This window comes from Meleagris gallopavo, chromosome 1, assembly GCF_905368555.1.
Source record: "Meleagris gallopavo chromosome 1, MGAL_WU_HG_1.1, whole genome shotgun sequence".
Taxonomy (NCBI): domain Eukaryota; kingdom Metazoa; phylum Chordata; class Aves; order Galliformes; family Phasianidae; genus Meleagris; species Meleagris gallopavo.
The window spans coordinates 172,241,043-172,264,173 of NC_139404.1; the positions used below are offsets into that span (position 1 = coordinate 172,241,043).

A 23,131-nucleotide genomic window follows, 5' to 3' on the forward strand; every position below is an offset into this window, starting at 1 on the left:
AACACTGAATGAGTAGATCTTGAAGAGGAAGGATTGTGAAGAGTATGAGAACCTAGCTCAAACAATTCTTTTTTCTATTTTGTTTTTATTACAATGTAATAGTCATCAGAATTTTGAAAATTGTGAAGCCAGCATGATTTTCATTTTTTATTTATAGACAGTTTGTCATAGATGCCCTAAAAGGTGCTTTATCTTTAAAGTCTGAGTAACAAAACCTGAAAATCCAGGTATGTAATGAAGTATCTTTCTGTGGTTTTTCACAACTACTGTGCAAGTCTACATTTGTACAATTTAACCCATGTCAAGAATAATATTTTTCTAAGGGATTTGATAAACTGTAGGAGTTGGTGTGCATTTCACATTTAAATAATTGTTTTAATGATTTGAAAAATAATGCAAGTAGTGCATGGATTCTTAATATATTCAACTGTGTATACTTTTTTTTTTAAAAAAAGCTCTCCCTTGTTATATAATATTTATACCAATTGTGTTACTATATCTTAATTTCCATGGTCACTTTTTTCTTGTCTCAAGAGAATTGTGGAAATTATTGTCAATGATCCATAATGCTTTAATTATCTACATGTTTTTATATTTCATTATAAAAGTACACTTCAAATTAGAAGGAGTTTAATTTTTTTTGAGATAGACTCATCTAATTTACTCACGTGATCTATAGTACCTTAAACCATAATAAAGGGATGAAGTAATGTACTGTTCACAGAGCGTGCTGAGATATTACCAAAAAGTAATCAGTAGAAAAGTACTGTAAAAAAAAAAAAAAAAAAAAAAAAAAAGGTAAACATCTTCAGTTTTTAAAGGAAATGGGCTTTTTTTAAAAGCAGTATTTAGTTGACACTTAAGTTCTCTCTAACTGAAAGTTTGGATTTAAGTAGACATGAATTTTTACTGCTTTAAAAGGATGGAGCATTTCCGTGTTTTATTGTTTTAATAAATTGTTGGTGGATGGGGAGTAGTTCTGACATGCAGAGGCGTGTTGATCAACGTAGGCTTGCTGTTTGCAAAAGACACATAACAAGAACAGAATGCTTTGCAACTTGTCACAGAATCAAAGAGTTATTGGAAACTGCTTAATCTGTAATGCTGTATTCCAAGGTAAGTACAGTGACATAACAGGTAAAAACACAACTGTTGTTTTCCAGTATGTTCACGTTTTGTGAGGATATCACATTTGTGGTTTAAGCTACTAATTAGAAATGCATGCATCTGAGACAGAAGTTGCTTTCTTCTCACTGATGGCATATGATACTATGGTATAAATATGGGAATAAAAATGAGGGTATGAAATACATGGGTTGCAGGTGTTGAGTTTCTCCTGCTCACTCGCAAGTGAGGAACATGTCTTATTTTGCCAAGAAGTACGTACAAGAAATGTAAGGACTCTTTTCAATTAAAACTCAGTTCCATTGAACGTGAAATCTAATTATTTTTATTATCCAGCATAGTGTTTATGCAGTACACCTATTGATTTGTCAGACATCGCAGGTGCGTTGCTATTGTTTTTTTTTGGTTTTGATTTCTAGTGAACTGCTAGTTCACAGTGTTTGATGAAATAGTGACAGAAATAGTAGGTAGAATGTTAGCATAGCAAATGCAGGTTCTAAGTATCTGCTGCATATTTCACACTAGTGAAGTGTTTGGTAAGTAAATTTAAACAGAAGAGTTCAGATGCTTAGCTGTAGTTTTAAGATCTACTTTCCTAATGATGACATTTCAATCAGCGAAACATGCATATTTTGTTAGCAGGTAGCTGATGTGTTGTTAATAAAGGGGCAAAAAAGTTCTGGTTTTACTGCTTGATCTAAAGTGCTGTATCTTGATTTCCTGAAGTACTAAAAGCTTTGACAGATGATTTGATGTTACTTTTTCATTTATAAAAATAATAATAAACATCAGACCTAATGTAACAGCAGGTTTGGGTTTTTTTTTTTTTTATATGATGTTACGTGGTGTCCTATTAAGAATTCTGTCTTCTGTTCTGGTGGCTGTGCCCCTTTAGGTTCATTCTAGTCTATTTTGCTGTGCTGGATACTTTAAGTTTGTTTTGTTGTTGTTGTTTTTTCCTGTAAAGATGAAAGCCAGGGTTTTGTCTTTTGTGTTTTGTCTCCTGAAGCGTTCTACAGAGCTGGTAGATTTTGTTATTGCTCTATAGTAGATAACAGAAGATTGGGCTCTGTCTAACTCATTTTTCTTTGATTGTTTTCTCTTTCCTGATGTCATTTAGACTGTATCAGTACTTTCTTTTTTTTGAGCTGACCAATATAATTCATTTTCAATGAGCTGCAAAAAGAAATATTTTCATCATTTCGCATTTGTCTATGTGATACATGTCATTTGAACTCCTGCCTCCTTCCAGCAATCAAGTTAATTGGAGGAAAGTCTTTCACTCTTGCTGGTTCATCATCAGATGTCTGTTGAGAATTGAGGGGTTTCCATACAAAAGAAAAGAGACCTGTATTGCAACTCCTGGTAAGAAGCAATGAGACAACATAGTGTTGAAATGCAGTTCATAAAATTGAAATCAAATGTTCAATTTAAAAGTTCAGATGTTTTGTATAGGTTGGATATGTGAGACTACTTCTCCTCAATGTTTCTTCAGTGACATTTTTCATTATTTTTTTCACCATTATTTCATCTTCTCATCCTTCCAAAACAAAAGCAAGGGCTGTATGGCTTTGCTGAAGTACCATAATCTTTGTTAGATTTAAGCTCTATTTTATTTCCTAAATGAGAATCTGCTGATGCATCAATTTAGGGTTTATATTTTTCTCTGAGTAAGCTAACTAGCTTGGATAGTTGTAAATCGGCTTATATTCAGTTCACAGAAAAATATGGGCTTAAGGTGCTTACAGTGAGAGTGGGGCTGGTCTCTTCTTGCTGGTGACAGGACGAGGGGAAATGGTCTCAAGTTGTGCCAGGATAAGTTTAGGTTGGATATCAGGAAACACTTCTTTACAGAAAGGGTTGTTAAGCAGTGGAATAGGCTGCCCAGGGAGGTGGTTGAGTCACCATCCCTGGGTGTGTTTAAAAACCGTTTGGATGTGGTGCTCATGGACATGAGTTAGCAGAGGGTTGTTAGAGTTAGGGTAGGATGGTTAGGTTGTGGTTGGACTCAAGCATCTTTAAGGTCTTTTACAATCTGAGCTGTTCTATGATTCTGTATGGATAACATAGCTGTTTTAAGGTGTGTAGAAGATAAAGCAGTATATTATAAGAGTTTATCAGGGTCAGATCATTTACATTTTTATTTTTGTGGCAACAGAAAAGCAGTAAGTGATGTCCTTGGCTTTGGTTAGGCTGTGACAGATTGATCAAGAATAATAAAAGTATTGAGAAGTATGGCATCTGGAACGAGTCTTTGCATTTCCTTTTAGATGATAGAGTTATTTTCCCATTGAGAGCTGCTCCTTTCTCAGGTAGGCGATCCTTGACCTTGTAATGTGTACATTACTGCTTCATAGTGCTGTAACTGCCAAGTTCTGCTAAGTCAGGATGTATTGTAACTATGAAGTAACTTTTTCAGCCCTACTTGCAGCCTTTTCAGTGGTGTTAAATATTTTTTTGCATCTTTGTCACATCTGCCCTTTTCTTGAGCACCTCCTGGGATGGTGACTCCCTCATCTCCCTGGGCAGCCTGTTCCAACAGCTCATCACACTAAGAAGAAGTTATTCCTTATATCCAGCCTGACCCTCCCCTGGAGCAACTTAAAGATGTTACCTCCCATCCTTACAGTGTACCAAGCCTCTTTTCCCACACTGCTTGTACTATGGACTTTCCAATGGTTCATGGCCATGCTTTGGAGTGGATTGGGTTATCTTATTTCCCCCCCACTGAACTTTTTTTCTTGCAGTTTTACTCTGCTTGTGAGATGAATACATTGCTTTTCAAGGTTCATGAAAACTGAAGCGTAGACATTGGATCTGAAGCCAGACAGGCATGAGTATTTGAGCTTCATTTGCAGACCGTAGATGTAACTGTTTGATACATACTCCAAATGTTCAGTGGGGTATGCCTGAGAAAATATCAAAACTTTTTCACTTCATGAAACTTTCAGTTACAGGACTGTGCTTACGGCTATGTAGCCTTATATATGGAACTATAAATAGCATTCTACATATGTGTATATAGAAAACACAGCTGGAGCATTGGGTTCCATTCTGTATTTTTGTTTGGTTCCAGCAGTCTAGACTGAGTTCCTGTTTCTAATAATGAATACTGAAGTTATGTTCATCGTGCTGTCTCTTTTTGTCCTGGATTCTTGAGGAAAGGCTTTGTTGTGAGTAGATAACTGATTATAGTATAACTGTTCTGTAGGGAAGTGAGTTGTAAAGAGATTAAATGAGTTGATTTTTAACTGTTATTTTGTGGTGCTCATGTTGAGGATGTGCAGCTTTGAGATCCTTGCTATGAGTAAGATGTGACACAGCAGTGAGTAGAGCACAGGGCCACCAGTGTGCTTTGAACTTGGAGCATGGTGCACAAGGAGGGCCTGAGGAGTGGGGTCGTTCAGCTTGAAGAAGAGGATGCTGGCACTAAGACAGCTTGGTGTGGGCTTCAACGTCCTAATGGGAGGCTGTGAGGATGGAGCCAGGCTCTTATCGGATGTGAAGCAACAGATAGAAGTTACAGCATGGGAAATTCTGGTTAGATCTTATGGGAAAATTAAAAAACAAAAAACTCGCATGATGTTGGTCAGACGGTGGCAGAGGTTCCCTAGAGGCTGTGTAATTTCCGTTCTTGAAGCATTCCAAACTTGTCTGAGCAAGGCACTGAGCAACTAGATCTAAGTTGGTGTTGCTTTGAGCAGATGATGGACCCTGTGATCTCCAGAGGCTATTTCTGGCATAAATTACTTATCAAAAGAGCTATTTATCTCGTATCTATCAGAGAATACTGCTCAACACCAGCTGCCTTGGTGGTGGTATGGCAGTAGAGGATGAGCCTTCCCACCAATATTGTTACATTTTGTTGTTGTGTGGCAAATGGCAGCAGGGGCGCAGTCTAACAAAATGGCATCTGACATAGAAATGCAGATGAAGCAAAGGTGTGGCATTGAATTCCTTCATGAGGAAAAAATGGCACCCACTGACTGCTTTAGGCATAGACGTCTCTGGAGACCAAACAGTGGATGTGAGCACAGTGAGGCAGTGGGTGCTGCGTTTCAGCAATGACAGCAGTGACAGTGTGTCACCTCCATTGGTGCAGGTTTTTACAAGTGTGTTTGTTTTTTTCTTTTTCACTGCTGGCAAAAATGCAGAGTTAATAGTGGTAATTATCATAGAATCACAAGGTTGGAAAGGACCTACAGGATCATCTAGTCCAACTATCCTCCCATTACCATTGCTACCACAAGCACTAAACCATATCTCGCAGCTCCTCATCCAGACGCCTCTTGAACACTGCCAGGGATGCGACTCCACCACCTCCCTGGGCAGCCATTCCAGTGCCTGACCACTCTCTGAGAGAAAAAGTTCTTCCTCGTGTCTAACCTAAACCTCCTCTGGTACAGCTTCTGGCCATTTCCTTGCATCTTGTTTGTTGCCTGGGAGAAGAGGCCAAACCCCTCCTCACCACAACCTCCCTTCTGGAAGCTGTAGAGTGCAGTGAGGTCTCCCCTGAGCCTCCTCTTCTCCAGACTAAACAATCCCAGCTCCCTCAGCTGCTCCTCATAAGACTTGTGCTCCAGACCCCTCACCAGTTTCGTTGCCCTTCTCTGGACACGTTCCAGGGCCTCAATGTCTTTTTTTGTAGTGAGAAGCACAAAACTGAACACAGTACTCGAGGTGTGGCCTCACCAGAGCTGAGTACAGGGGGAGATGTTGAAAAAGAGTGATTTGTAGCTGAGAATTTGCTCTATCAAATAGTATTATCATGTTCTTGGTATCTTTTGTTGTGTGGAAATAAATGAGGCTACATTACTTTTGGGGTGATGTAGTTATTAGCTTACGCCTATGTCGTTTTCAGTTTCTGTCCAAGGACAAACTTCTCCTGACATTTAGAACATTGCAGAACTGGAGGACATAGCTTCCTGCATATGTTTATCCCTAGCACTCTAGGAATTATAACATATTGTTTTAGAAAAGGCAGTGTTCCTTGTGTATCCCTAGACCTTTGGGTGAAAGAAGTTTGAAAGGGAAATTAGACAATACTACACAGGACAAATAGTAGTAGACAGTAATAGCAAGTGAAAATTGGGTACAAGGATGACAAAACACTGAGATTTGTACAAATAAAGAAATGTATTATTTTCCTGAGAACGCGCATAATTGAATACTGCATAGCTCCCAATGTTTTGCACCACTTAAGAGATGCACTTACGAAGCCTAATGATTACAACAGCTGTTCTTAGTAGCATCACTGTGTGTAGTTATACCTAATTGAATTTTAGCATTATCATCTGAGGTGGATTTCAGCTGATACTGTTATGGTTACTATTTTTCCCCTTTCATCTTACCTCCTCCCTTTTTTTTTTTTTTTTTTTTTTTTTTTTTTCCTCCCAAACTGTGTCTTACTGTCACTGTTTTGGCATGACTTGTCTCTGTTCAGTTACTACAGTTTTCTTTACAGTTCTGGAGCCTTCTCCTCCTTCACTTTTCTTTCCCGAAGTATCAACTTGTGTGCAGAGCCCTATAATCTCAGAGAGTGGTCAGGCACTCTTGGATCTTCTAGGATTCTGTGCCTTATTCTCTCTTTCTTTTATGCTGCAGCTCAAACTGATGCTGATTCCAAAGCTGAGAGGTATTTAATTACCTACAGTTTTGTTGATTGAAACTGTTTTGAATACAGCTAAAATCTGTTTTCCTTCACTGGAAGTTTCTAGCAGAAAACACCTTGTTACATACCTCCAAGCGATCCGTTCTGCTCTCATTGCACCTCTGTTGCTTTCTTATTATTAGGGGGAATGGTTTTAAACTAAGGCAGGGGAGGTTTAGGTTAGATATTAGGAGGAAGTTTTTCACACAGAGGCTGGTGATGCACAGGTTGCCCAAGGAGGTTGTGGATGCCCCATCCCTGGAGGCATTCAAGGCCAGGCTGGATGTGGCTCTGGGCAACCTGGTCTGGTGGTTGGTGACCCTGCACATAGCAGGGGGGTTGGAACTAGATGATCTTTGTGGTCCTTTTCAACCCACACCATTCTATGATTCTTATGCCCCTACTCATGATTCTCATCAGTTTGATTTTCATTGTCTTACGTCAGACTTCATTTTACATTCAGTTTGGGTGTGATCATGCCCTGATAAAGAACAGCTACACTTTACTCTGTAAAAATCTAGTTTTGGCTTTAACACCTTTTTGTTGTGTTTGCTTATGACTAAATTCTGGTTTTGGTGGTTGTTACCTTTGTATTCAAATGTGATAGTGATACATCACCATACATATTTCTCTATTCTCTGGTAAGAAATTTTGGGTTTTCTTTATTTACTTCGAGTAGTCTCTGCTTCAGCTGGTGGTTTCCAGCCTGGGTTGCCAGCTTTAGGATGTGGTGAGTGAAATGTGCTCCACTGTTGCTGACAGTGCTTAGGATTTAATCAGAACTGATTGCTTTGTATCCAGATATGTATATTTAGTGATAGTTTGTTCAGAAATGTTATACAAAGCAGCTCATTGTCAGGGAAAGTGGGATTTTTCCATCCTGTTTTAGAAAGCGTTCCTAAAAGCCTCATACAGAAACGTCTTCATGTCAATAGCAAATTAGGAAGGAGTGCTGCAAAGCAGATTGCACTGAACTTTAACTAGTACACATTTGACTACAGTTCATGTGTCTTCAAACAGGTTTTCAAAATAGCGTATTTGTTGTCTAGCCTGGATTCATTTCGAACAGGTTGTCTTCACAGTTAAGCTGTTATCATACAAGAAATAAAACTTATCTTAGAAGTATTATCGGACTTGAGAACATGGTTCCTGTTGTATTTCCAGTTGGTAGTGTTGGCAGCTGCATCGATATGGAATTTTCCCAGAGGGAGCTTAAGTGGAAATTGATTATTTGAGTCTTTGTGAATAAGAAGAGTGATAATTCTCTATTGTTTTACATTCTGGTTAGTATTTTGAGATGTCTGGTGAGATTTTTGTGGCACCTAAGTGATGTTGAGAGTGGCTGTTTCACTTGTTCGGGAAGTAGATACTTGATACTGGGCAGAAATGCTCTCAGGGTGTGTGTGTGCACGTGAATGTACCAATCAGTGCATTCAGGGCGGATTTCAGGTTGTTCAACACGTTCCATGAAGAAATAGCCAGAAGAGGAGAAGGAAAAGAGCTTTTCCTGTCAGAAGACAGGCACAACTTTCATCAAGCAGGTAGGAAAGCGATCAGTATGATCACTACACCCAAAATGGTGGAGTGAATGGACCGTCATATGAGAGCTGAATTGCTGTGACTAGCACTTAAGGTAGGTGGAGTTTTTGATGGGTTTCAGTTGGTTGTTGTTTATTTCTTTACGTGTTTTACTTCAACGTGAAGTAGTAAACTTGCATGCATATTTGATTAAATGAACAGCTTCTAAAGGCATGCTGTGATCAAACCTGTTGTGTGCTGTTCTCTGTGCTCTCTTTGGATCATTGTCTCCTGTGTCTGGACCAGAAATGTGATGCCCGGTTATATAGTGCATGCAACCATATAAACAGCAGTCCCGTAGAATGGTCAAAACTGGAGTAACTCTTTGAGCACTGTGACAGAATAGTGTATTTCATGAGGATGTATGTTTCATTCTCACTGCTGTTGGGAAATGAAGAGTAATAGAACCATAGAATAGCTTAGCTTGGAAGGGACCTTAAAGACCATCTAGTTCCAACCCTCTGCTATGCTCAGAGTTACTTTAAGTTGAACCCAGTTAGTAGGATTTTTATTGGTTTGGGATGAGAAGCATTAATTTACAGCATTGCAATGTGTAAGCATTTCTTATGAATTGTATATGGTGAATTTCTATCCCAACTTTCTGCTTCTGAAAGGAGTTACCTTGCTCTCACCACTTCCTTTCTCTCAGCTACACACACATTTTTCTTCCTGTTTTGGAGTCTTGAATTGGCTCAACAAAAAAAAAAAAAAAAAGGGTTTTGCTTGCTTTTCCATGCTGGTTTAAGCAGCTCAATCCACCTGTGACGGATTGCTAGAGAACCAGCGAGAGATGGGTACTGGAACTGCTAAAGTTGGATGCTCAGCATCTGATGGAATTTCACCTTTCAGGAAGCCCTGTGCTGCTGAGCAGGGTTTTTGTTTTTGTTTGTTTGTTTTTTAGGGTATTAGGCTCAAATTTTGCATACGGTTTTTCCTTGTTGCTTCATTACCTAATACCACTGTTCCATTTGGTTTTGAGGAACTGCATCTTCAGCAGTCATTTAAGAATGAAAGGCAAAATATGCAATAAGAGAGGCTGGTCTGTGGTTTTTGTTGTTGTTATTCCAGAGTTACAGCCACTATTTCTGCATCTTGCTGCAGTCATGTTGGGTCATGAGGAAGAATGTGTTCATTCAATCATGTACATGGACTTACCAGGAAGGGAAGGCAAACCGTATCCTGGCAATTACCTCTTAATATAAGCAGCTCTCATTGAAAGTTCACTCCTTATGGAGACTTTGGAAATTAATGATAATTTTCTCAGAGTGTGTAGCTCATTGCTAAATGTCATACAGAATCACTTTTTTTAATTTATCAGTTCCTCTGTATTTCCATTACAGTAATTACTGTAGACATGTTTTGACATCAAGGAGACATCAATTTAAATGTGTGGTAGAGCTGAAGTTAAAATAAACTTTCATTAAAATATCTGCTATTTTTTTCCCTCTTTTTGTCATTTTCCAGTTAAAAAAAAAAATATATATATATTGCTACCTTCCATAGGTTGTTTTCTTTGCGTGTTCTGCCTCAGCTCTGATGAAAATGCTGTTTCTCCAGTGAAGGCTCTGAGTTCTGCCTCTCAAGCTGGAGGTGCTGTTTTGAGCATTGGGTTAAACCTTGAGGTCATGGGTAACAGAGTTAAGGGAAAAAGCTTTTGATATTGCCTAAGTGGCAGGATGAGAAATTTCAAAATGTCATTATAGACAGTGAATTCCTCTTCTAACAAAAATACTACATTGTTAAGGTCTTTATTACTAAACAGTTGTGTGTCTTTAAAATTAATAATACGTGGCAAAATATAAATAACAACTGAACCTGCAACGTTTTTCTTCCAACTTGAGTGTGTTTTGTGTGCTTTAAAACAACTTGCTAGCAAATGCCCCTGTCAAGGAGGAAATCTATCTCCATGCTGGTTCTCAAACTTTCTCTATGTGCCATGTGGTTTTATGAGGGGGAAAACTCTTCCAAAAAGCACATAGGTGGGCTAAAAGAGGAGGAACTGGGTTAAAACTTAAGTCAGTTAGTAGACAATTCACTTTATTACATGAAAAAAAAAAAACAACCATAACATGATATTGGATATATCCCACACAGGGAAATCTCAGCTGTGGCATCACAGTGCATTACAGTGTTTGTCAGAGGTAGTGTTTTGTTAGGACTAGCTGGCTGAGAAGAGTGAAGAATAATGAAATTAATTACTGTGTCTTCAGTAGTCTGTCACATCCCTTTTTGCTTCAGTCCTTTCCAAAGGAAATCCAAACCCTTAAAAAACTAATTTCACTGAACTGATTTAAAATCTCTCTTCCAAAGTAGAGAAATGGCGTGGTTGTATTTAATATGAACTGTTGGTTCTCACTATGAAGTGATAATTCCAGGTGCACAAAATCATCCACCTGGACCAACATTTGCTACCATCACTATTATGACATGCACCAGTTCCAGTGCAGTAACAGCTGCTGGTTTCTCTGAGTTATCCACTGTTCTTTCCTTGTTATTTGGGGGTGTGTTTCTGCTCTTCTTGCATTCTGAAGTGAATCCTTTCCAGTATGTTTTTGCTTCTTGAATCTGAATTAATGGTGAGGAGAGGAAATAAATGTGCTGGCCTCAGACTTTGCTTTGCTGAGTTCTTCAGTATCTCTTAGCCTGCCATCCCACCCCAAGAAAGTTTCTGTCAGGATTATCCTGAAAGGACGGCCAGGTAAAGAAGGAGTTGGGCAGCAGAAATGTGCTGGAATCTGAGGTTCCCACCCGTGGGCAGCAGCACAAACCCACATCTGGGGGAGGTGGATGGTGAGCAGGCACAGCTACTGCAATGATGAGGCTGGAGGAGTCTGATCCTTTGCTGCTGGATTTCAGCCTTCCTGTGCTAGGTGCTGACGCTGCCAATCTGCTGGTTGTTTCTGCAGAGCTGTCAATGACAGCACAAAGATAAAATACCAGATTCTCTATGGAACTGATGCACACATCTGCTGTTTTATTTCCGTGCTCCATTCAAAGCAAGCACAAATAGAATGCTCTTTTGTACCCTGTTTGTGAGGGGCACTATTATCTTGAAAACCTCAGAGAACTTCTAAAATCACTTCCTAAAGCTCCTTTTCAAAAGGAGGAATGTTAGAGTCAGGATTTAAGGTGCATTCTGTGATAAGTATACAGACAAATCTGGGTTACAGCTAACAAACAAACAAAACCCTCTTTAATTACTGATGTAGACATTTTACTTTTCTGCAATTTCATTCTGCAATAGCTAAAGGAAATCTAGTCAGTCCTAAAACTACTTTTCTTTTTTCCAGGCAGTCTGCCTCTCTTTGGGGTGAGAGGAAGTATTGTTTCAGTGTAGGGAGTGCAGTGTGAGCAGAATGCCAAGTGGAATTCATCTTGGCTAATATGTACCTGCAGTACAGGCACCTGCAATCAAAGCACAGTGCCTTATATTGAAAATGTACCCATTTGTGCAAGAGGAAGTCAGATTTCATTACTGAGAGGAGCACCACGTAGGCTCAAATACCAACATTAGAAGGAAATCTGATTTCCTAGGAGGATGCTTCCAGATGTGGGTGCCACTTCAGGGCAATTAGATGTGTGTGCTTTCCCACAAGGTCTTCTCTGTGATCCATGGCACTCATTGCAGCCATATGAAGGCACTGGGGCCTTTGGCTCCTGTTCTGGTTTAGTAATGCTGTGGCTGCACTGTAGCCCAGAAGGTTTTTCTTACTCATGTTCATTTCAGGGTTAACTAACACCACAATTTCAGAGAATTCATTGCTAGGGCTGCTATCTATTGAATTTGTTGAGAAATGCAGGCAAAATTCACTTTAAATCACTGCGTACAGCTGAGTTAACTTGACTGTAGTGTATTATTTCATTGCAAAGAGAATCTGAAATATTTTTTTTTCTCCAAACAGCAGCATCAGAGTGTTGCTGTAGTCCCTCTGCCTTTGCATTATTCAAGCTTTTGGTTAGTACAGGTTTAAGTTCATCTAATCTAAGTGTAGTCTATTTAATCCTAATGGATGACATTTTCTTACTTGGTACCCCTCTGCTCAGCAGGACGTTTCAGGAATTTCAGAATAGCGGAAACTCTTCAACTTCTTTAGCATCTATTATTAATGCATTTAGTATCTATTATTAAAAAGAATTTAGAAGGATATCCAGAAACAGGATTGCAGTGATTTTTGATACTTTTAGTAAAATTAAGTTAATGAGACTGCAACTGTATTTATTTTTATGTCAGATGTTCAAGATTGTTCTGAATTGTAAGGTCTACACTTGTATTTAATCAATAGAAGTTCTTGTCTGAGGTTCTGTCTGTTTTTAAAAGCAGATGGTCTGTGTTTGACCATCATTAATGGTAAATGCCCTTGAAATGGAACACCACAAGTATGTTCATTTATATAATGAATAATTTGTAGTATATTTACGTATATGTTGGTTTTTAAACTCTTTTTATTGTTATTTTTCACACAGGGAGAGAATTTTAAAGAAAAACCACGGGCATCCCTTGGCAAAAGTGAAGCAAAGGAAAAAGCGAAAAAGAAACAAAAAAATGAAGATGGCAGAAATCACAAAGCAGAATGTAGGTGGAGTGGCTCATCTCATTCCAGACAACCAAGAAACATCTGAAAGTGAGGGGGATGACTCAGAAGAGGAAAACAGAAAGTCCTTGTGTGCATCTGGGGAAGGTCCTGAGGATCCAATGGGAGGTTGTGAGGAGCAGCCGAATGGTGATAAGGAAAGTGGGACAGAAGCTGTAAGCTCTCCTGTCACAGAGATCTCAGCTGTACCCAATGGGGTGCTGACGCATGAAGTGCCTGTAGAAAGTGACAGCTCACTTTTAACAGATAAGAAACCCCTTTGTACTGGAAGCACGACCAAAAACATGTTTGCTGATGAGGGAGTGAATCAAAGGCATAGGGAAAATCTTTCTAAGGGCAGTACCTTGAAAGTAAAGAATGATGCAAGTTGTATCCAAGAAGCAGAATGCAACTGTGAAGGTAACAGTCTGCTGTCCAGCACAGAAAGAAAACTTAAAAGTACGTGTGAACCTGACATGGAAGTTGAACAGTTACGTTTAAATGGTGAAGAAGAACAAAAGTCTCTTTGTCACAATTCCAAAGTGCATTACAACGTGCGTGATAGTAACACAGACAATAAAAGTGTAATGAAAACAGAAGAGAACTCCTCTAATGCCTGGGCTTTTTTTTCAATTAATTTATCTACTGAGGAATTACAGCAGGGTTTTGATGCACAACTTTCTTCTTCTTGGTCTGAGGATAAGTTTGTAGGTGAACAAAGACAGAAAAAAGTGAGGAAGCCCAAACAGTTGTGCGCCAACAGTTCAACAGAGCTGAACTGCCCCCAGCCCAGTGAGGGATTGGTAAAGGAAAAGCACCAAGAAATGGTGACTGAGAAGGCAGGTAATATACAGAGCAATGGCGTGTTGGCATCTTTGCCTGGTGAAGTGCACGTGGGTTCACTTGTGGAACCCAGGAGCACCTCCACGCACTGTTCAATGCCAGTAAATGCTTTAGGAAATGATTCTGCACCAGTTGCACCAAAGAGAAAAAGGTACAGAAGAATAGTCAACTTGGCACCCAAGTTTAATCTGCCCAGAGAGATTGCTGGTGGTACAGAGGAAGGGGAGGAAGTCCCACTAAAAGGTGATGGTCCCTCAGAAGGTGCATTAGAAGTGGAGCAAAAGAGCATTCTGCACCAGGACCGTGGACTGGGACGTGAACAGAACCTGGTGTTTCAGGAGTGTGCTGCACCGTACAGTGGCCCTGAGGCACCTTATTCCTTGCCCACTCCTGATGTGGATTCCCCTTTACGAGCTGTTTCGTATTTTCATTTGGGAAGGTCTTCTCCAATGCCAAAGTATTCTTGTAGTGTTTGTGTGATTTCCAGAACAAAGGAGGAGCGAGCTCAAACTGCGAGGCAGCATCAGGCAGTCGGTAACAAAGAAGGTGACGGTGAACAAACCTCCTCAGATGTCATAAGCAGCCAACCAGACATTTTGTCTTCTGTCCAAGCTGTTTCTGAATATGCAGAAGATCTGAGCGTCTTGGAAAGGTGTGTTGCAAATGTGCACAAAGCAGATGGTCCTGAGCCATCAGCGGCCCCTCCACCCGCATTTAAACAAGATGTGAATATGAAAACCAGCTTCCTGGGACTTCCCTTATCCATAGGATTTGCTTTTCAACTTGTGCAGCTCTTTGGTTCTCCAGGTCTTCCGCTGGGTAATGCTCTTCTTACTGCTGCTGTGTAAATATGCGTGTGTGTGATTAAATGCTCATTTTGACTGCAGGTAGCAGTGAGTGAAATAGTAACCCTATTGAAAGGAATTGCTGCTGCTTTGGTGAATTTCTTTTTTTTCTTTTCTTTTTTTTTTTTTTTTGTAAACTAAAAGCATCTTTACTTTCTCTCCAAGGGGCCACTGGGTTTGGCCTCACCCTCACATTCTCTGTAGTGATGGTAACTTAGCAACTTCAAATCCAAAGCATGAAGCTCTTGATGTGAATACATCATTCTCAGAAAGGCTTTAATTTGTTGATTACAAAACTAAATGGAAGAAAGGGTGCTCTTATATAAAGCCTGCATGTTTTTTTTTTTTTAATCTGGTTGATGATGGTAGCATTTTCTCATACCAAAGAAAAAGGAATAAGCCTAATGTGAGTTTATTCATAAATCCTAATGTGGGTTAGATACAATTGAAAAACTTTTCCAGAATCTAATTTAAGTTCCACTTTGATATCAAACTTACAGGATGCATTTTCAGATATTCAGTAGTTTCTTTTTAATCACACATGACTGAGGGTCATAGTGGCCTCCATGTTTGCCTTCTGGAGCTCTAGTTGTCCTATGTTTGTACTTCCAGTTTAGCACATTAACTGACTTAGAAGCACCATCAGTGCTCGGGGGAGCTGTGTGTGGCAACTGTGATTTCCAAACCACTGCCAGCTGGCCGCATAGAGTTGCAGCGAGCAACAATGGGCATATTTGGGAATCGCTGCAACACACTGTGATGGAAAGAGCCACCCATGTCCCCTGTGTGTAAGGGTCTGCAACTTCCTTGGCCTAAGCTTAGCCTGGGAAAAAAACAGTAAGTTTGATTTGGCAAACAAATAGATTTTAAAACACAGATGAGTTGTTGAGCCTGTACACCTGTTTGTTTCAGTGGAATTGAATTTAACCATGTATCCTCGTGGAAAAACGTAAAGATAGCTGAAAAGCAGCTTATGTTCTGTCTCTATGCCAAAACAGACATGCTGATTCTTTGTTTTATCATACAAGCTGATGGCAGTGTTATCTGCCAGAACAGTGATGGCAGCCCCTTGATGTGTGCCCAAAGAACCTGCAGTGCTGCCTGACCTCAGTTTGGCACCAAAATCATGTGCAGGGTTAAGCACGGCCAGGAACAACTGGAGTTGTCTCAACTACTAGAGTATCTAAGCTTGGCAAGTGCTAATATCTGTGGTCTTGATTGCCAGCATCTAGGAGGGACTGGAGTTGGCCATGACTTGAAAGAAGTGATCCGCCAGGGGGATGGCAAACAGAGCAGGCATCCCAAAGCACTCAATTGTTGGGTGCAGCAAATGTCATTCTTCTGTGAGTGAGTTTCCGGGTGTTTAGATTGTTTATCTTGGAGAAGAGAAGGCTCTGGGGAGACCTCATTGTGGCTGTCCAGTACTTGAAGGGAGCATATAAACAGGAAGGGGAACGGCTGTTTATGAGGGTGGACGGTGATAGGACAAGGGGAAATGGTTTTAAACGGAGACAGGGGAGGTTTAGGTTAGATATTAGGAGGAGGTTTTTCACCCAGAGGGTGGTGACGCACTGGAACAGGTTGCCCAAGGAGGCTGTGGATGCCCCATCCCTGGAGGCATTCAAGGCCAGGCTGGATGTGGCTCTGGGCAGCCTGGTCTAGTGGTTGGTGACCCTGCACATAGCAGGGGGGTTGAAACTAGATGGTCATTATGGTCCTTTTCAACCCAGGCCGTTCTGTGATTCTATGATATGATATTCTAGATGAGTTTCCTTTGGAAACAACCTTTAAGAAATATAAAGCCCCCCTGCTCTCCCCAGCTTGTGATTACTGTGGGTTTGTTTTCTCCTCAAAAGTGTGAATGCTCCATGCAGAATGCTGGCCGTGTTCTGATTCAAACACGTTTTTCTCACAACTTCAGAAATTCTTGTGCTTTTTTTGTGCTCAGCTGTGTATTGATAGGCTATTGTTTATTGGCATACACATAGAATTACAGAATGCTGCAGGCAGGGTTGCCAACCACTCCATCAGACAGTAGATTCTGTGAGTGATAATTGCAGACAATTTTTGTTCAGTAATTTTGGAGGGAAAATTTTTGGTAATTGTCCTTGGATATTTATAAATGAAAGATTAAGATGACTTACTTGCTTGGCTGTTTCTCTTACAAGCACAAAATGTATTTTAGACTGCTTTCCTATGAAGAATCTCTTTTCAGCTCCTTGAGGAGTGAAGAGTTGTTGCAGTTCAAACATATTAGAAAGTAATTTATTGAATAATATTGCAGTGCTTCCTATGATTACGCGTTCTAAAACGCGGAGTCTGTTACAGAACTGCATTTTTTGAATTTATGGGCTGAGAGCTTTCTGTTCTCGTTTGTGCTGTGGTTCAGGGGAGTGTGGGGGAAACGAAAGTCTTTGCGTAAAAAAAGAAAACAAACCAAATCTTTTTCCCTCCCCTCCCGTGCAGTGGCCTTCTGTAAATGTCAGATTTGGCTTTGCTGCTGGCTCATGTAGAAATTGGCAAAAATTATAATGCAGTGATATACTTTAGCCGTGAAGAGATGCGAACACTCAACTGCAAAAATATTTTCTTCTGCAGAATCCTTGTTGCCAGATGATTATATAGTTCCTCTTGACTGGAAAGTTTCAAAGATGATCTATTTACTGTGGAAGACCTCTGTGGAGGTACGAATTTTAGGGGATTTCGGAAGGCTTTTCAATATTCCAGGTGTAAAGAGAAATCACCCAGTTCACGAAGCAAGGTTCTACTCTTTCCTAATAAACTCTCCTTTTTTAATATCCACAATGAGGAGATGGGTGCTTTATGTACACTTCTGGGTATTTCCAAAACCAGTTCATGCCATGGGAGGATCCAGATATTGGAAGTTCAGCTTCAGAAGTACGAACAAAGTAGCTGTGGGGGATTAACAAAACTTAAAAAATTTCCTTGATCCTTCTGACCTGGCCTGTGATCACTAAATACAACGTACTGTATTTAATATGTTCCTCCTCATGGTTTTCTCCTATCATCTGAGCAAGTGCCGCCCTCTGCAACCAGCAGCAACTTTGCAGCACTTTGCAGCTATTCCTGCTGCGACCAAAGAGGTCATGGAGTGACTGATGGCAACTTAACTTTCCTTGTCTAATTAGAAACTGTGACTTACAAATTATTCTTGTTCTACTTCTCACTGCTGCTTTGTAAAGGTTTGATTTTACTTGAGGAGCAGTGCAAATGAGGAAAATCCTGTAGATACAATGACATAGTAATCTAAAATAGAATACAGACTTTGTTCTCTCCCAGAATAGCAAAATCTCTTGTCACATACTCTTTTTCTCTGGACTATTGTTATGTATTTCAGGAGAAGCAGAAAGCAAATGGGTTGCAGAGCAGATGTGCCTTGGCTGGTGAGTGTATTTTGTGATACAAAACTGGTATCAAATATTTGTAGGGAACATAGTTAATACTGAAGTGAAGTATGCCAAAGATTTTCAGCACAAAAGAGTGTTAACACTTCTCTTTGTGCAAAAGTAGTAAGATATTGTAGAGTGGTTTGGGTTTGAAGGGACCTTTAAGATCATCTAGCTCTAACCCTCCTGGCAAATGTGTGCCTCCATTGGTTGGGTAGGTAATATGGCAGAGCTGCTGCCACTTCTCCTGATTAACATACTGAGATTATTTGCAGTTTAGTTTCCCATATAACACTAATCAAATATTTAATTCAAGTTTATCTGATTCCAGATCAGAAGGAAATGTAAGATAAAAAAAAGCCTTTCTTTAGGTATTGTTCCTCTGAAAAGCTGAGCACCTACAGCTTAACGGTCAGCCTGACAATAGGTTGGGCTCTCAAGCAGCAGGAGGCATCGAGGTCCCACAAGGTGCTCAGGACTTCTACGCACATTAATTCTATACGCATTAATTCCTGCAGTGTGCAGCTACAGAATCAGGTTATTGATTGTTTTGTTCCATTATTTCTATATTACTTTAGTGTAATTTAGAATAAATTGTGCAACAAGATTAAAATACAATAGTTGTTTGCTGGAAGCTGTTAGGGTTTGTTGCCTGAAATTGGAGAGTTTATGGGGCAGCAGAAAGAGAAAGAAAAGGAAGGTCCTTAGTCAGCTGAGAGGAAGTAGAAAAGCAGGATTTATATCTATACGTAAAACTTACACACACACACATATATGTATATATATGTATGTATGTATATGTATATATATGTATAAGTATGTATGTTGTCTCTGATAGATGTGTAATCTATATTATTTAAACCCAAAATAATTAGCTTATTTGTGAGGCCATTTAGGAAGCAAAATCATGAGCATTCTGATGAGATAGAAGCTTGTTCTAGAAACAGTCTATTCTGACATGATACAAATTATGTAAGATAACTTCAAGTATTTTTAGCTGCAGTTTATGATTTGTTTATTTTTTTAGCTGATGTTATTACCCTTGAAGATCTAAATGAAAGTCACCACAAGAATGAAGGGTCTTCTGAAATGCTTCCAGAAATATCTCCTGGGGTGATGGAAGAGAACACCACGACCTGTGCCAGCAGTGGCTGTCTGGGTGCTATCCTCCGTCAGTAGTGACAGAACACCTTAATTAAAACAAAAAAACTGCGTGAAGGAAAAGGTAATCAGTCACACCTGTAAATGTGTTTTATTTCCTGGTTTAGGTTTGTCCAGATATCTGAAGAACACGGGTTGTTACAATTGTTAAGATGTATTAAGCATCACCCAATTTGCTTCTTTTTGTTTTCTTCAGATAAGGATTGAGGTTGGATTTCTTTTGTTTGTTTGTTTTGATTTTTTTTTCCCTCTTTTTTTCTTCTTGTGAGGTGGAGGATTGTTAGCTTTTGTTGGTCTTATTTTGTTTTTAAGCCTAAGTGGGAAAGAGTGGGCAGCACTTTGCTATTAAAGCCCCCTCTTTTTCCCCTCTCAAAATCTAAATTCTGCCCGGTGAAGTGAAAGCAGTGTAGGATGCTTAGCAGCTGCACTTTTTTTGCCAGCTTAATTACTGAGGTGAGCTGGTGATTCATGTCACCTCCGTGCTATATTCTTCATTTGTTGAGCAGTTGAGAGTAAACATTTGAGAGTGCCCGGGTAGCCAACAAGCCCAATCACATCCTGGCTTGTATCAGCAATAGTGAAGCCAGAGGCACCAGGGAGGGGATCATTCCTCTGCACTTGGTGGGGCCCCATCTCAAGTGCTGTGTTCAGTTTATCACTCGTTACAACTGCCTGAAAGGAGGTTGTGGTGAGGTAGATATCAGCCCCTTCTCCCAGGTAAGAGTGGTAGAATGAGAAGGAGTGGCCTCAAGTTGTGCCAGATGCTGTTCGGGTTGGATATTGGGAAGAATTTCTTCTCAGAAGGAGTGGTGAGGCAGTGGCACAGCTCCCGAGGGAGGTGTTCAGGAGCTGTGAGGATGTGGCACTGAGGGACGTGGTCAGTGGACATGGTGGGGTGGGCTGGCAGTTGGACTTGGTGTTCTCAGAGGTCTTTTCCAACCTTAATGATTCTATGGTTTTAAGCATTATTGGCCAAGTGCTATTTAATTATTAGTCAGATGACCATGATTCTGTATTGTTCCATGAGGCTGTTTTTGTTGAAATGAGCGTGGACAATGTTTGTGTTCCTCTGAGAAAACAGAGAGTTAATCTAAAGTAGTTTTGAGAGCTCCTTAGAGCAGCGTGGGCATCACATCAGTATTTGTTGTGGAGATTAGGCAAGAAATCCTGATTAAAAATAATAATAATAATAATAAAATGCTGAGATCAGTGAAAACAGGGTATTATTTTAGTGCCTAAAAGCTCTTCTTAGACCAGAAACTCCCATTGCCAGATGCCAACAGAATTGTAGTAATAGAAATGTAGTTTAAGCATTTATCTGCATTTATTATTACAAAATAAAGGCATGTTTTTGCTTGAGGCATAGCAGTAACTCCCTACAGGAACATATCTTCTAGGACAGTGCCACGGCGTTGTTGTTTGGGTGAGACAAATCTCCTGATGACATGTTATCAGTCCTCCTTTCCTGGCCGTGCTATTGCTGGTGTCTCCCCTTGCTGGATGCAGTGCTTCTGCAGCTAGACTGAAGCCATTCAGCTGGGTGAGCTCACCTCCAACACACATGCCAAAGGGATCTGCCTGAACTCTCATCAGGCTGAAATGAATTGTCATCCGTACATTGCTTTGCATACAGTGCAGACTTGCTTTGGTGTGCAGAACTCTGCACTTGAGTTGATGCTTCGACTTCTCTGGGATGCCTCTGCCCAAGAGATGAGGCAGCAAAGAATCACCTGAGAGTGAGTGTGAGATGACTGGCAGCCAGGTCAAATCAATGATGATGAATGAGAAGTGACAGGAGGGGTGAAATCCTATCTCCAAAGGCCTTGATATTAAAACATCTTGTATTTGATGCAGGAGATTAAGGAGTTGCAGGTGTGATGGTGGCAAAAGCAATGATGTCCTTGGAGCTGAGCAGGAAAGAGAAGTCTGAGCAAGTTTCCCAGATGTAGATAAAAGGAAAAAAGTATATTTATGCCTGAACATTGAGAATGGATTTGTGACACTGTTCCTCTTACTGTGGAAAAGTAGGAATCATAAAAATTTGACTACTATTACAACTTGGTTTTAATTCTCACTTCCTTAAATTAAACACTACTCAAGAGCTGACAAAAAAAGATTATCTCATCTCCAGTTCCTACTCACAAATTCCTTTTTCAGTGTTTCTTGTGTTTTTAACTTGAAGCAAATACTAAAGAGAATACCAGTTAAATACCAGAGAAAATCAGTTAAAGTATGTTGTTAAGTGAGTACCTGCTGCTTCATGTGTTGTCACAATAAATGAAGAGTTTCAAGAAGATCTGAAAACTGGAAGAAACAAGGCTGCAAATCTGGTGCTTCGATGATTCCTCTCTCTTTAGGCTGGAATGAAAAATGATCTGAAAAATATAAAGCAAATTAAACCAGTTCTCCAGTAATGCAACAGAAGATGCTATACCCTCCCAGGGTCAAACTCTTCCAGTTGTTACTTTGCTACAGGATAATTAAGGGAAAAAAAATCTCTATCCTTTGATATTTAGCACCCAGAATTTGAAACAGCACCAAGAATTATGACCAGAAAACCTCACCTACTCTTTATAGAGCTTTCCAGGAAAACATGGCTAAAACTTACTTAAGTAGAGAGCATAAGTACCAGTGGGAATAAGAGGAAATAAAAGATATGAGCGGGGGGGAGGGAGGGGGGGGAATTAAATAGGAAATTTAAAAAAAAAAAAAAAAAAAAGTGTCCACTGTGTTACTCATCTCCTTATTTTTTATTTTTTTCAGCTTTGTGATTGCTAAGACCTTGCTATTTCTAATTTTGACATCCAGATTTTCTTATTTTTTCCATTTTTCTTTCATTTTTGATTTTTTTTTTTTCCCCTGCATTTTCTATTTTCTGCTTTTCTCTCTGTTCCTTTTCAGTTATTACAAAAGGTGCCAACAGCTGAGTATGAAAGAGAAACAGGCTTTGTAAATCTCAGATAGGTGAATTCTTTAGTCCAAAGGTCAGATTTGCCACAATTGAAGTCTGCGCTATTGTGGTATTTCAACAAAATCTTTTTTCTTTTATTACAGAAACTTTACTTTGATTCCACCGTGAAAGGACTTCAGTTTGCAACCAAGGATTTTAAATGTAAGGAGCAACCTGGAAGAAAGTAACCAGTATCAATTTCTGGTGTGAATCTGTAGTTATCTTTTTTTTCCTCCACCAGTATCGGCTTCTTTATGCACATAATAAAAGTCACAATTGAGATACATATATATATATATATATATACATATATATATATTTTATATATGTTAAAAGGTCACTTTCTGAAGCTGGTTGCAATGTACATGTACATCTTAATGAGCACAAAGGAGGCTTGAATTCTTGTATTTAATTCATTTGTATGAGGGTCCCAAATGTTGCTGCATGTATCAGAGCATGAACAGTGTACCAGTGATCTCATCCTATTTCTTCCTGCCCTCACTGTTTATCCTGTTACTTAGCTTTAATTTCCAATCTCTTCACGTCAAGCTTCACCAATCTTTCCTACCCATTCTTTCATCCCAAGGTGCGCAGCCTGTGTTGTTTTCTCCTGAAATGGTGCTTCACGTTTCTATCTAACTGAGGGAAGCCCCAACCTGAACCTCCACCATGCAACTTGAGGCCATTCCCTCTCATCCTATTGCTGTTATGTGGGAGAATAGGCCGACCCTTACCTCACCACAGCCTCCTTTCAGGCAGTTGTACAGAGCAGTAAGGTCTCCCCTGAGCCTCCTCCCTGTACAATCCCAGCTCCCTCAGCTGCTCCCCATCAGACTTGTGCTCCAGACCTCTCACAGCTTTGCTGCCCTTCTCTGGACACACTCCAGGGCCTCGATGCCTTTCTTGTAGTGTAGGCCCAGAACTGAACACAGCACTCGAGGTGCGGCCTCCCAAAGCTGAGTACAGAGGGCCGATCCCCTCTCTGGTGCTGCTGGCTGCAC

At 40.0% G+C, this 23,131-nt stretch overlaps 1 protein-coding gene and 1 long non-coding RNA gene across 4 annotated transcripts; one reads left to right on the forward strand and one right to left on the reverse strand.

Annotated features, from left to right (window-relative positions):
• The first annotated feature begins 38 nt into the window (after nucleotides 1–38).
• Nucleotides 39–22,292, forward strand: LOC146545788 (uncharacterized). Of its 3 annotated transcripts, none has more exons than XM_085216049.1 (6): nucleotides 39–227; nucleotides 12,818–14,586; nucleotides 17,211–17,296; nucleotides 17,971–18,016; nucleotides 19,047–19,244; nucleotides 22,235–22,292. In XM_085216049.1, exons 2-5 carry the CDS (start codon nucleotides 12,897–12,899, stop codon nucleotides 19,196–19,198), a joined length of 1,974 nt encoding a protein of 657 aa, XP_085072175.1. In that variant the 5' UTR covers nucleotides 39–227; nucleotides 12,818–12,896; the 3' UTR covers nucleotides 19,199–19,244; nucleotides 22,235–22,292. The 3 variants fall into 3 exon arrangements, with proteins under 3 accessions (XP_085072175.1, XP_085072174.1, XP_085072176.1); XM_085216048.1 differs by lacking the exon at nucleotides 39–227 and adding an exon at nucleotides 235–2,490; XM_085216050.1 differs by lacking the exon at nucleotides 39–227 and adding an exon at nucleotides 235–1,116.
• On the reverse strand, nucleotides 20,481–22,320 carry LOC109365425 (uncharacterized). Its single transcript, XR_004158641.2, has 2 exons — nucleotides 21,431–22,320; nucleotides 20,481–21,087 (listed from the first exon to the last, which is right to left on the reverse strand). It is a non-coding gene; the product is annotated as an uncharacterized LOC109365425 (long non-coding RNA).
• Between the last annotated feature and the right edge of the window lie 811 nt (nucleotides 22,321–23,131).

Excerpts from the sequence above, each read along its gene's own strand:
- LOC146545788 (XM_085216049.1), top strand. The coding sequence starts at position 12,897 with ATGAAGATGGCAGAAATCACAAAGCAGAATGTAGGTGGAGTGGCTCAT. Across the intron at positions 14,587-17,210 it reads TTCTCCAGGTCTTCCGCTGG|AATCCTTGTTGCCAGATGAT; the intron begins GTAATGCTCTTC and ends TTTCTTCTGCAG. Across the intron at positions 17,297-17,970 it reads TGTGGAAGACCTCTGTGGAG|GAGAAGCAGAAAGCAAATGG; the intron begins GTACGAATTTTA and ends TATGTATTTCAG.